The 13,180-nt window shown below is 47.6% G+C and overlaps 1 protein-coding gene across 4 annotated transcripts; it reads left to right on the forward strand.

The window, feature by feature from the left end:
* Positions 1-5,955: 5,955 nt before the first annotated feature.
* On the forward strand, positions 5,956-12,171 carry LOC122370537. 4 transcript variants are annotated; one of them, XM_043346204.1, is made up of 5 exons: positions 5,970-6,122; positions 7,133-7,259; positions 9,084-9,505; positions 9,833-10,035; positions 10,709-12,171. In XM_043346204.1, the coding sequence occupies exons 2-5, from the start codon at positions 7,244-7,246 to the stop codon at positions 11,988-11,990; spliced, it is 1,923 nt and encodes a 640-aa protein (XP_043202139.1). In that variant the 5' UTR covers positions 5,970-6,122; positions 7,133-7,243; the 3' UTR covers positions 11,991-12,171. The 4 variants fall into 4 exon arrangements, with proteins under 4 accessions (XP_043202138.1, XP_043202139.1, XP_043202136.1 ...); XM_043346203.1 differs by lacking the exon at positions 7,133-7,259 and having other exon boundaries at positions 5,956-6,122; XM_043346201.1 differs by lacking the exon at positions 7,133-7,259 and having other exon boundaries at positions 6,008-6,117.
* The last annotated feature ends 1,009 nt before the right edge of the window (positions 12,172-13,180 follow it).

Genomic DNA, 13,180 nt, shown 5'->3' on the forward strand with positions numbered 1-13,180 from the left:
TATATATATTATATATATATATATATTATATATATATTATATATATATATAAATTATATATATATATATATATATATCTATATATATATATATATATATATATATTATATATATATTTTGTTTGGAAAAGGTCAAGTTTATGTTGACCTCAGGTGACCTCGAAATTCGAATGACCTTTGGTTGACCTTGACACATGAACGGTCGTATATGGTGGATTCGTACCAGCTGATCACGAATCTGGCATTCATTTTCCTCTAAGACTTAACCCTCGCCGGACCTATTGGTTTTCTACATACGCGCCGGCCGAGGGGGGGGGGGGCGGGTACGACCCCCCCCTCGCCGTTTCGCCCCTGGTGGAGCTAGCGCGTCGCGGAAAAAACGAGCGTGTGCGCCGTTACGAGACGCAGAGATTGGTACCCGATTTTAAGGTCCTAGGTCAACCGGTGACCTCTGAGGTCAGGTCAAGTGCCCCAAGGTACGGTTCAGTTTTTGGTGAATAACTTCGCAAAAAACGGCCGCAGAGCGCCGATTTTGGCAGCATCGTGTTCGTCTCGCTCAGGCGCGTCGAATGATATACTTTTTGTCCGGGTCAGGTCAACTTGGGGTGTTGACCTCAGGTCAAGGTCAGGTCAGCACCCCCAGGTCACGAAGTTGGTCGAAAGAGGTCATGTCGCATATCATTCGATTCGGCAGGTCTTCCTGAGTCCATTGGTGGCTTTCCCGACTCGCTAGCTCAATTTGATCAAGAGTTATTGACGAAAAACTAATATGACCTTGATGACGTCATAAATGACGTCACGCAAGGTCAACATTGCAAAAAAGACGCATCTAACCTTGCAAGGAGTGCATCAAATCACGATTCTGTGTGCTTGAGATAGTTGGAGATCGTTCCCGGCGCCAGAATAGCAGTTTGAATTTTTCCCCATTGACTTATAATGGTGAGGTCACGAAAATGACCTGACCTCATATGACCTTTAGGAAAAATCCGAGATATACAAGTTGTGGGAATCATAATGGATACTAGATCCTGCAAGTTTCATTTCCCTGTGACATCTCCTCTGGCAGTGAGGGCGTTGCGAAGTTGCGACATCTGAAGACCGTGCAGAGGTTCACTTATGACGTCATAGGTCAGTGACCTGACCTGACCAAAAAATGCGGTTGGTGTCAAAAGATCCGGCTTGGATCAAAGGTCAGGTATGCCAAGTTTCAGCTCTCTATCGCCAGTGTGTTCGGAGCTATCGCGAAAAAACCCTATGGGGGGGCGGCACCCGCCCCCCCCTCGGCCGGCGAGGGTTAATTTAGAGCCTCCGGATGGCAAAATTGTCTTATTTATTATTACTAACTTGAATCAGTGAAATAGCCTCTAGCAAGGATACTCTTCTGTGACCTTGACCTTTCAGTAGCCTTGTATCGTAAGATGAACCACAAATAGGGACCTGATGAGCCTCAAAACGTTTCAAAACATCTGGGTATTTAGCACGCAAGATGTACAAAAAATTGCAAAGTTTGAGGTCAATTTTGAGCATGATCTTGACCTTGATCTTTGATTTTGAGCACGTTTTCGGAATTCTCAAATTCTCTTCTTTCGTTTGATACCCAATTTTGCCGGTTTTATGCATCCTGCCGTCCTCTAGAACGCTTACTTTCAGATCACTACACATGTGCCGGTTTTTGCCTTTGACCTTGACCTCTGACCTTGAAATTGACCTGAGGTCAAAAATTTTGAGTGCTTTGGAATCGTCTCGTAAGGACCTTTCGTTTAGTATCGCTTCTGTTTGCTTAGCTCCCTTATTTACGGAGTTAGACAGGGGGGAAATGACCCCCCCGGGCTGCGGTGGTTGGGATTACCCCCGGGCCTGGCCGGGTTAAATGGAAAACCAACCCTGCTTACCAATTACTTTCTACCAATTATGTCCCGAACTTTAAGCCTCGCCCTGGCAGGACACTCCCTCGTGTTGCGAAGCTAAGCTTCGTAGCGCTTCGCAACAAAAACCAGTCGATTGCTCTCAACGAGTACTCGCGATAGGTGGTATATGCACATTTTTTACCCTAGCCCACGCCGTGCTGGGGGCGTTTTTGCCCACATCTCAGGTTTTTCGCGAATATTTCAAAAACGGTGGCGCGAAGCGTCACCGTTTCTTGTACACCTGTTTATACATCATTTCCGCACATATTGTTACAATTTCAGACCCGGAGCGTTCAAGGTCAAGTGACCAGATCACGTCAAGTGACCTTACCTCACAAAAATTTCAAAGGCTCGCTATTACTACACCGACTGAATGATCACTTTGAAACTTTCACAGATTGATAAAGGTAACAGTATGTATAGAATATATAACTTAGATTTTTGATATCTGATCTGTGACCTAAGGTCACGTCAATTTTGCGACCTCTTCATTATACGTCAATGGAAGAAAATTGAAATGCGCCTCTTTTGGACGAATGTCGTTCAAAACCCTCTCAAACATCGGTTCAGTAGGTAAACATGACACACTGAATCATGCACATGTGACTCCTCTGTGTGCCCCTGAGCTCATCTCAGGTCATTAGCGGTCACCAGCAGTTTTTTTTTTTTGCTATAACTTTTGATAGAGACGTGCTAGAGCGGTGAAAATACGTCAGATGTGTTCAGCTCGACGATACGGATCGACAGTTATCCCGCGCATGACTGGGGTATTTTCCATACCGCGAGTGACTGAGGGGGGGGGGGGGGCTCTCCAGAGCCCTCCCCCTCCTATCTCCGAAACTACTGGGCCGATCGTCAAAATTCAAACGGCGTCTGATAGCCCTGGAAAAACTTTCGAGCGAAACCTATTTGCATTGACCTCGAGGTCACCGATGACATCACAGGTCAGGTCAAAGTAAAAATTATCGGCATTTTTGCTTGTTTACAATTTAGGCTCTGGCCGCCGGCTGACAGGTCCGATCAGGCTCATTTTTGGTTTACGCACTCCTTGATATATGACTTAGATACCCTGAGGGTAACAAACTTTAACCTCAAATTTTTCAGGTCAAGGCCAGGTCATCCTCGGTCACGAAAATTGTATATCATGTATCGGTCACGTGACGCATGTTTTATGGTCCATTTTACACGTCGATTTCGAAAATAATGTCGTGTGTGTCATTTGAGGTCATCTTCAGCTGAATTTACCGGAGGTCAGGTCAATTTCAGGTCAGAAAAGGTCAAATTTTGAAAATCATTTTCTTTTTACAAAAAAGGTGCCTATCAGATGCGGTTTGAGCTCAGGGACACGATGGTGGCATTTATATTGCTGTATGATTTCAAAAACGTGCTGAAAAATAAAATGGTTTTGAAAAATATATAATTGTAAAATTTTGACAATAATGCAAATAACTTGGCTATTTTTGAAGATATTGGGCTAAAACTTGCTAGAGTAGTTCATCAGTGTGTATTCTATCACATACATTCCGATTTTTGCGAAAAAGCTATTTTTTTGAAAAAAAAAACACAAAATATATTTTTTTGTATCTAATAAAACATATTTTCAAAATTTTCAAAATTTCGAAAATTCGAGATAGCAGTTTGATAGCTACGTGTACTTGTAGACCACTGATGCAAATAAATTGGATCTAGCTTTAAAACTAAGCTCTTGAGAGCTTTTGCCGTAATTCAATATTTTGCATCAACATCGGCCGACATGACGTCACTCTGACGTCATTTCCGGCCAGAATATGGTAGCTAGAAAGTTGAACTTTTAACACAAGGTGTCAAATCGATGTCGCTGAGGGTACTGCAAGTTTCGTGTTGATCCGTGAAACGGTTTAGAAGATATTGCCGAAAAACAGGAGGGGGCTCTGTAGAGCCCCCCCCCCCCAGTCATGCTTGGGTTATGCAACATGGCCCTTTTCGGTCAGGTCATAACCTTGACCTGAGGTCAAATTTTCAAAATGAACTTTCAAGGTAAAAAAAAGTTCATTCGGCCGTCTCGACGAGAGAAACACGATGTCGTGTAGTAATGTAGCTTCTTTGAGTCAAGAGTCATTGCCGAAAAACATTTTTTTTTCATGAAAACGGCTATTATTACAGTTTTTTTACCCGCTGCAAGCTAAACCGATAGCACGAGGTCAAATCTGAGAGGAATATTCAGAAAGGTGTGTAAAAGGGTTATCGAATGCGCTTCTGCTGCGCTGTAGCTCTATTGGTTCCCGAGTTAGCCGTTGACAGTTTCCAAAATTATTTAAATGGACTAAATATGACCTTTGGTGACCTCTGTTGACCTGACATTTGACCTAACCTAAAAAGTATTATAAGTGTTTCCGTCATTATTTTTGACGTTCTTTCGATTACCGCTTACCGGGTGTCGCTACGTGGCCCATGTGCCGAGTTAGAGAAGCGGGCGTGAAAACGCCCCCCCCCCCATCCCCCAGCACGACCCGGAAAACACAGACCACCGGGCTAGGTCACAATGTTTGACCCAGTTTTGGCAGGTCAAAGGTCAAATTTCGGGGAAAAGCTCTAATTTTCCAAGTTAACTACTAAGCAATATTGGCGAATCTATGAAAGATAGCGACATAAAACTTTCACGACCGTGTTTCTAAACAAATTAGCAAGAAAATGACGTACAGTTGATTACATTTCAGTCATTACTGGCGTGACGCATTCCCAGGGAACATGGGAGGTCACACCGGCCGCCGGCGAGGACGGTCGCGAATATCGAGAGCTGACTTGGGTTGACCTAGTAAAGGTCAAGGAACAGTTTTGAACGCGTTTCTGTGAAAATTGAGCCACAGATTTGGATTCAGGACGCCAAGAAACTTCTAGCAGTGGCGGATCCAGGGGGGGGGGCAAAATGGGCATTTGCCCCCCCCCCCCAAACGGCATGATTTTAACATTACGCCTATGGACGATGCATGGAAAGAATCGATAAATTGTTTGGTTTGCCCCCCCCCCCCCAAAAAAAAACTCTTAGCTGGATCCGTCTCTGACTTCTAGTACGAAACAACTCATATCACGGAGGTCAGCGTGCGAACATGCGACGTCATTGCCCTTGTTTGACCTTAGAAAGGTCAACATACAATGCAAAGATTCATGTCCAATCAAATTCTGACATAAATACACGAAATAGTTTCGTAACTCGTTCTTGACGATGAGATAATGTTTAGTTTCGCTGTACCTACGATTTTGTCAAAAACGGTCGGACGACGGACATTGTATCTACCTATTATGACGTCCTAGAGCTCGCGGTGACCTGACATGAAATGACCCGAAAATGTTTTTTTTTCCCAAAAGTTGTGCTAATGAAACCCAGAAGCTATTGAAAATTTCAGCACGGTCCGACTGATAGTTCGGCGCGCATCGCAAAAAAAAAACTGAGGGGGCGGGGGTCGATCGACTGCTCCCCTGCCAGGGCTAGGGTTAAAACCGCATAATACCAGTGCACTGTGCAGTGCCTGAGCCTGAGCGAGTGCCTTCAGCTGTAGTCTGTGGCTGGTAGAGGGCACTATACGCACTAACATTTATTTGTAGGTGGCGCTATAAGAATTTTGGAGGCTGGACCCCAGCATCCATATTCCATAGGTATATTCCATATAATATATCGATCAATGCAGATGCTTACACATGGTGTCGTCGATCCAGAGGACCTTTTGAGTGACTCTATGTTATTGTTATGACCTAGAGGCGAGTGAAATGTGTTTTTTTTCTGACAAGAAATGTAGGCAAAGTTTACCTCGGACCAAACTTGGACCAAGTACAGCATATCGTTCAATACAAGGCGGTTGTCTTTTGGCTGCTGGCGCTGATTCATCTCATGTGAGCAAGGATTTCAAAAGGAAATTCGGAAATGGTATTTAAGATTTATTTAGCTGCAGTAAAATCAAAACAATGGTGCACAAATACCCAGGAACATTGCCAGTTAGTACGCACATATCTCACGAGTTAGTTTTTAGTGGTCCTATTCCCCTTTGCATTGTCTATTTTGGAGCACACGCGCCATTTATGTAAAAGCAGTTTCCTTGAAGCATTTGCACACGACGTTTTTAATATTATGTCTGTTTATATTGCAATTTAGTGAAATTGGCTAAATAGCTGGTCATATATTTGGTTAGCTTGCTATATCAATATGAAGCTCTGACGTTGGTGAAATCATCACAAAAGTATCGTAAGTTTTGATGTGTAGCCTCACCTTTTTTGCCTTAGAAGGATGAGTTGGTTATTTGTTAAATCTTCTGATGTCTCTGTTTTGTGAATTTTTTCAAGTTATTAAATGGCGCAAAAGGAGGAAATTACCCACGTTCATTTTAAAGGCTTGTAAGCTTCTACACACTGTGAGTGTGAAGCGTGCATTCAAATAAAATATTTTCCTTTCTCAATTCTCATTATCTTTTCAGGACACAGTGTGATGTTCTTTTGAAAAATAGCTTTGTACATTTTTGAACTAAATGCTTGTCAAGCATAGTAAGTTTCCAGCCATAAAGATTTGAACACCATCCTAGAACTGCAGAAATTCTCAAAACAAAAAGTGTAAAGTCATAATAGGGCTATTTCCACCAATTTCATTTTCATTTTTGATTTTCCAGCAAAGCCCGCACTGCTCCTGGTCCCTTGACTGCTGGAGGCTGGTGCCACATTTGATTTGCCCAGCTTCACTGACTGATGGCCTTACCCTGCGTTCGATGTCTCCCGGACGGCGAAGATTCTATGCCGTCTGGGCCCAAAATGGCGTTCGATGTCACACAGACAGCAAAGATTCTACGTGACATCACGTAGAATCTTTGCCGTCCGCGCAGAATCTTTTGAGCGTACTACGGTGGGCAGAGAGGCAATGGTGGCGCGTATTTCAAAAGCGGCGCAGCAGCTGTTTGCAGAAGTTGTTGACATTTGTGCGCGGTCTCTATGGAAACGTAAACTTGGACCTTTTTCGAAACTGACGCACATTGTGTAAGTGGCGCATAAAATGGCCGGTCTCGTCGTCCGACTGTGTGCTTCATCGAACGCAAAATAGAATATTCTGCGTGGAATGTTCTTCGTCCGAAGAGACATCGAACGCGGCCTTAGCTTGGCTGTCTGTTTGTTTGCAGCATGCTAGGCGACATTAGGTGCCTCACTTCCAAGTTCCAGCCATCAAATGGGCATCTAAAATCAACTATTGATGCTTTCATTTTTCTACAGATATGCCAGTCCCGTAGCTCAGCTGGTTAGAGCGTTGGACTCCGCGTGGTGAGAGCACGCGTTCCCGGTTATAACAGTCCGGGTTCGAAGCGCGACGGGCGCTCGACATTTATGGGCCTCCTGACAGGTATGGTTGCGGTTGGTGGCAGGCTGTAGCCAGGCGAAGTCAGCGAGGGGACCGGCCGTGCGCGGCTTTGTGCGCACGTTAAACTTTGGACTCTAAATTCTGCCATAGAATCGGAATTGCGCGATCGGAGGGTAGAGGGCAGGGTCATCGCAACGAGCTTCGCTAAGTGGTGGCTCTGTCCTTGTGAATCCTTCCCATCAAAAGGTTTGGACTAAATTTATAAAAAATATAAAAAATGTGCCTAAATTGTCCCTATCCCTCTGATCTGAAAGTACCTAAGTATAATATTTTCTCAGAGCTGTTGTCTTGTCAATGTATTTACCAAGTATTTGCATCAGTTATGTGGGCTGTAGCTTTTAGTATTCAAGGTTGATATTGATATATTGTCTCATATCTCTTCTTTACCCTCAAGATGTATTGTACCTACATGCCCTCAGGGCTCAGAGCCCAAAACATTAGCTGTCCAGGGCTCGAATAGTACCATCATCAAACTTGGGTTATGAGTAACTCCCATTTGGAGCAGACTCATGCTTTTGGTGGAGTGACCTGTGACTGTTAACCCGCGCCCTGCTGGGGGGGGGCTGTTTTTGGTACACCTTATCATACATCAATTCTACACATGTTGTGAAAAGTTCAGACCAAGGTCATTCAAGGTCAGGTCACCAGGTCACTTGAAGTGACCTCACCTCATAAAAAGTTTCAATGTCTGCCATAGCTACACCGAGTGACCGATCGCTTTGAAACTTTTAGCGATTGCTAAGAGCAATAGCATGTACAAAATGTATATCTCAGAAGTTTGATATCGATGACCTAAGGTCAGGTCAATTTTGCGACCTCCCCATTATAAGTCACAGGGAGAAAATTGAAATGCGCCTCTTTTGGACAAATGCCATTATAAACACTCCCAAACACTGAATTTCAAGTGGTTTAGACACACTGAACATGAAAATGGTGTCTGTGACCCCTGTTTATGTCCCTGAGGTCATCTTAGGTCACGAATGGTATCTAACAGTTTTTCGCAAATAACTTTTGATAGAGGCATGCTAGAGCGATGAACACGCCTTAGATGTGCTCAGCTCGACGATACGGATCGACTGATATGCAACATGACCCTTTCCGGTCAGGTCATGACCTTGACCTGAGGTCAAATTTTCAAGTTGACCTTTCAAGGTAAAGTTATAGTTCATTCGATGCGTCTTGACAAGAGGAACACGATGCCGGTAAAAGTAAGCTCGTACAAGGCTTGGGTCAAAAGTTATTGCAGAAAAACTGTTTCCGAAAAAAATCGGCTTTTTTGCAGTTTTTGCCCCCTGCAGGCAAAACTGTTGACGTTAGGTCAAATCTGAGAAAATTACTCAGAAAGGACGTTAATAGGGCTATCGAATGCGCTTTCCCGCGGCGCTGTAGCTCTATTGGTTCCCGAGTTATGCGTTGGCTTCTTGGAAATTGCCGACATTCGACCTGGAAATCGGCAAAATTTTGCCTTCAATGACCTCTGGTGACCTGACCTTTGACCTGACCAAAAAATTGACCGAAGTGATTTCGTCATTATTTGTGGCGCTCTTTCGAACGCCGCCTTCCGCGTATCGCTACGTGGCCCAGGAGTCGAGTTAGAAGGGGGGTGTGTGTGTTCACACACCCCCCCCCCCCCCCAGCAGGGCGTGGAAATCCAGGACCCCCAGCCGGGCGCGGGTTAACAGAGGGACGGCCAGTTGCCTGTCCTTTAGGTTAGGCCCACTTCTCTTATGGGCCATGGCTATATTCCTTGCCAACAGGCACCTATGTCAAGCTATGTGAGATATTACCACTATTTTCTATTTCCAGCCTTCAGCCACTCTTCACAATATCCAGCCTTTTTGTGCTCTCTGATCTGGAAAGTGGACACTCTCTTATCTGGAAAGTGGACACCACACCATAACAGAGGTGCACCATCTGCGTCAGCCATGTGCTCGGAGGATGACCCGGGCGGCGGCGAGCCGGTGGGTCCGGTGGTGAGACCCACTGCCGAGGAGCTACTGCGGCCTCCGGAGCGCGACCTGCTGTGTCCGGAGCCCGGCTGCGGCCGCCGCATGCCGCAGCCGTCCGCGCTGCGCTTCCACCTGCTGCGCCGGCACGGGAAGAGGGCGATACGCGGCAGCTCGACCGCCCTGCCGCCGACGGCTGTGTTCATATGTCCGGAGCCGGATTGTCTGAGCTCCGGTGTGTCCAAGAAGGCCCAGTTCGGGTCACTGAAGGCGCTCAAACAGGTGTGTTGTGGAGATGGTACACGGGCGCGGGCAGGACGTGGTGTTACAGACTCATCAGCACTAGCGTTTAGAAATGCTGTACAGTGGACGCTGATCATTCGCTGTTATATTTGTTAATTTAACTGTGGGGCACTCTCAGCTCAGTCCATTAAACTTCATTCTTCTGCCAAATATTATTGATGAATCCATTGTATCTGGTTAGAGTTGGCCTGCTGCTCATGCCAAACTGTCCTGCCTTTCTCGTCGTACAAGGAAGCAGACTAAGCCGGCTAATGTCCACTGAAGCTGATATCCTTCAATAACGAGCCCCTGTGTCCCGCCCCACAGCACTACCTGAAGGTGCACGCGCCGCGCACGCTGCTCTGTCCCAAGTGCCAGACGGCGTCGTTCGCCAGCGAGGCGCTAATGCGCGCTCACTGGCGCCTCTGCGCTGCCGAGTTCAAGTGCAGCTGCGGCGCGCAGTACTCCAACGTGCGCTCACTGCGCAGCCACGCGGCCAAGTACGGTCACAGCACGACGCTGAAAGACAGGTGAGCGATCACTCGGACGTCATGTACTTCTGGGATATGTCCGTATGTATGTCTGGTCTACGAGGTACAGGATCAAATGACCAGCCCTGCAGTATCGTAGTTACGTTGCACTTTCTGTGTTACACCTAGCACGTGACTCGGTCTCGTAATTTGTGCAGAGATACGGATTCGCTCGCACCGAAGTTAGGTGGGCAAACCACAAAATAGCGAGTCGGGTGAGGAATTAACTTCATAAGCGATGGGCTAACTAAGGGACTACAATGACCGTCCATTGTTTCCACAGGCATTTGTATTTGTGCGGTTTGATATATGTTGTATGGTTGTCATTCGGTGCATAGTTTGTTAGACAGAAAGTAACGCAATATGGTTATTGGCTATAGCATTAAGTTTAATCGGCTTTGCACCCATATGTATGGAAATGTCTCCCTGTCTGTCCACTCAGTATGCATACCATGTGCTCCCTAAGCTCATTTATTCAATGACATCGTTTAAATTGTGTTGCCGAAATCTGGCTTCATCCGTTTGTGGTCATCACTTACAGTAACAGCTGGGCTGTGTCGTGGTGCTGCTTTAATTATGTTGCTCGGTGCCGGCCGGCCCGTTCAGCTATGTATTCTGTCTTGTCGGTGGTCGCCGAGGTACAGTGGCGTCATCTTTTCTCTCTCGCCGGCAGGACGCAGCTGTTGGGTACCGAAGGTCTCCGTCGACTAGCGCCCAAGCCGTCCCCGGACGCCCTTCACCTGCTCGCCAGTATCGCCCTGGCCGCCCTGCCTGCCCGAGTCGCTCGTCAAGTGAACACATGTGACGCTGCCACCCAGACTGCAGCTCGTCGTGCCCCGCGCGGTGGCCGCTCCAGTGGCACACAGACGCGCCTGACGAGCGGTACGGCCGGGCAGACGGCACCGCCGGCCTGTCGCACGGCCGGCTCGCAGTGTGTGGCGGTGGCAGCGGCGTCGGCAGCCTCACAGGCGGGCCCGCCGCTGGTATGGGGCCTGCTGTGGCCGGCGCCGGCCGCTGCAGCTAGTCTGACCAACTGTCAGACTCAGACGGAGGACAGGCCCAGGCCAGTGAAAATGGAAATGGCACAACAGACGAAAGCTGTGCCTTTGGAGCAGCTACTCTGGGAGGCAGGGACTGGCACATCTGGCCCGACTAACTGTCAAACCCAGACTGAATATAGGTCTAAGCAGAGGTATAAGACGGTAAAGATTGAAGTGGCACAGCAGACAAAGGCTGTGCCATTGGAGCAGCTACTATGGGAGGCAGAGACCGATTCCTCTGGTCTGACCAGCTGCCAGACCCAGACTGAGTATAGGTCCAAGCCGGTCAAGATAGAAACGGCACAGCAGACCCAGTCCGTACCGCTGGAGGACCTTCTCTGGGAGTCGCAGGTCGCTACGGAGGGCCTGACCAACTGTCAGACACAGACTGAAGGCGGTTGGAAGCCGGTTAAAATGGAAATGGCACAGCAAACCAAAGCGGTGCCACTAGAGGAGCTCCTCTGGGAGGCGCAGCAGGCTGACAGGCATTCACTACCACCACATAAGCCACTCTCAACCCAGCGCGGGCGACAGCAGGCCGAGCTGCGGCCATCCGAGCCCCTCCTCGCACCGACCCGCGTCCCTCCAGCGGCCGGCTCTCAGACCGAGACGGACATGCTGTCGGCGGAGACACAGACTCAGGATCCTTTCGACGTCATCAAACACATGCTGCGCTCCGAGGAAGAGCAGCTGCTCTTTCCCGAGCTCTCTGAACTCTCCGGTACGGACATACAGACGCAGACGCCGTGGTTAACGGACGACTCGCAGACTCAGACACCCTGGTGGAGCGATGACCGTACTGATGTGCTCACGTCGCACACGCAGACGGCCCCCGTGACGCACATGGAAACACAGACGTGTCTGCTGTGTCTGGGACCGTGTGACTGCTGGGGCCCTGAGGCCGGAGCGCTCTGAGTTGGTGATATCGTGGACTCACGTGCTATTATGGATGTGTCTTTTTGTGTTACCAGGGGTCTGATCGTATGTGATATTCTCATTAGTTCGTTTTTGTTGCTAACTTGTGCGGCAGGTGACCGCAGCTTTATATGCAACCATTGCGTCTATTTTTGTTAATAAATGATTGATATTTGAGAAATTGTTGCTGAAACAAATGTTATCTATGGTTATGGATGATTAGGAAATTCTCGCAACGTGCCGACTTTCAATATTCTTCGTGTTGATTTTACTTTTATCCTACAGGGTGACACAAAAAAGCGGTCATCACCAAAATTCGAATAACTTCGGAAGTTTTATTCAGATCATCACCAAACTTCGGCCATTTTAGGTCACACCTATGTAGCAGACATCCACCAAGTTTCAAGTCTTCACTACGAATACTTTTAGTACAGTGTGTGTTTTACGGACGCTCCACAATGTGCTCCAGGTGAGCGCCCCGGCGCTGCAGGGCGTAGGCACACCTGCATCCGGCGGGCAAAGTTGCCGATAACCCGATAAGAATAACGTTTCAGGGGTAGCACACCCCCTGAGCACTGTCTCCAGAGGCCATTGTACTATGTAAAGTGCACAGCCATCGGGTTATCGACAACTTTGCCCGCCGGATGCAAGTGTGCCTACGCCCTGCAGCGCCGTGGCGCTCCTGGAGCACATTGTGGAGCGTCAGTAAAACACACACTGTACTAAAAGTATTCGTAGTGAAGACTTGAAACTTGGTGGATGTATGCTACATAGGTGTGACCTTAAGTGGCCGAAGTTTGGTGATGATCTGAATAAAACTTCCGAAGTTATTCGAAATTTGGTGATGACCGGTTTTTTGTGTCACCCTGATCCCACCTGTTAAATATATTTCATTATTAAAATTCAAATAACCAACACAATTATTTTATCGCTAAGTGGGCACTGCACTCCTTGGCTCGCACTCTTTCTCAGCTAGCCGCGCCGTGTAAGTGTCAATAGCTCACGACCAGAGGGGGCCTCCTATAACGGCGTCCCTCGTGCTGCCGACCGCGGCGCGTTCGAGCCCTCGTCGGAGCCGTCGCGTCGGTCGGGGAGAGCGGAGGTGGGCGCCCAGTCGCCGGTCAGAGGTCGCAGGGGAGGGAAGCGTGTGGTAGTGGCGGGAATCGCGTGGCCAGGTGGACATTTGACAA

This window comes from Amphibalanus amphitrite, unplaced genomic scaffold, assembly GCF_019059575.1.
Source record: "Amphibalanus amphitrite isolate SeventyFive unplaced genomic scaffold, NRLGWU_Aamphi_draft 001142F_arrow, whole genome shotgun sequence".
In the NCBI taxonomy this organism is placed as follows: domain Eukaryota; kingdom Metazoa; phylum Arthropoda; class Thecostraca; order Balanomorpha; family Balanidae; genus Amphibalanus; species Amphibalanus amphitrite.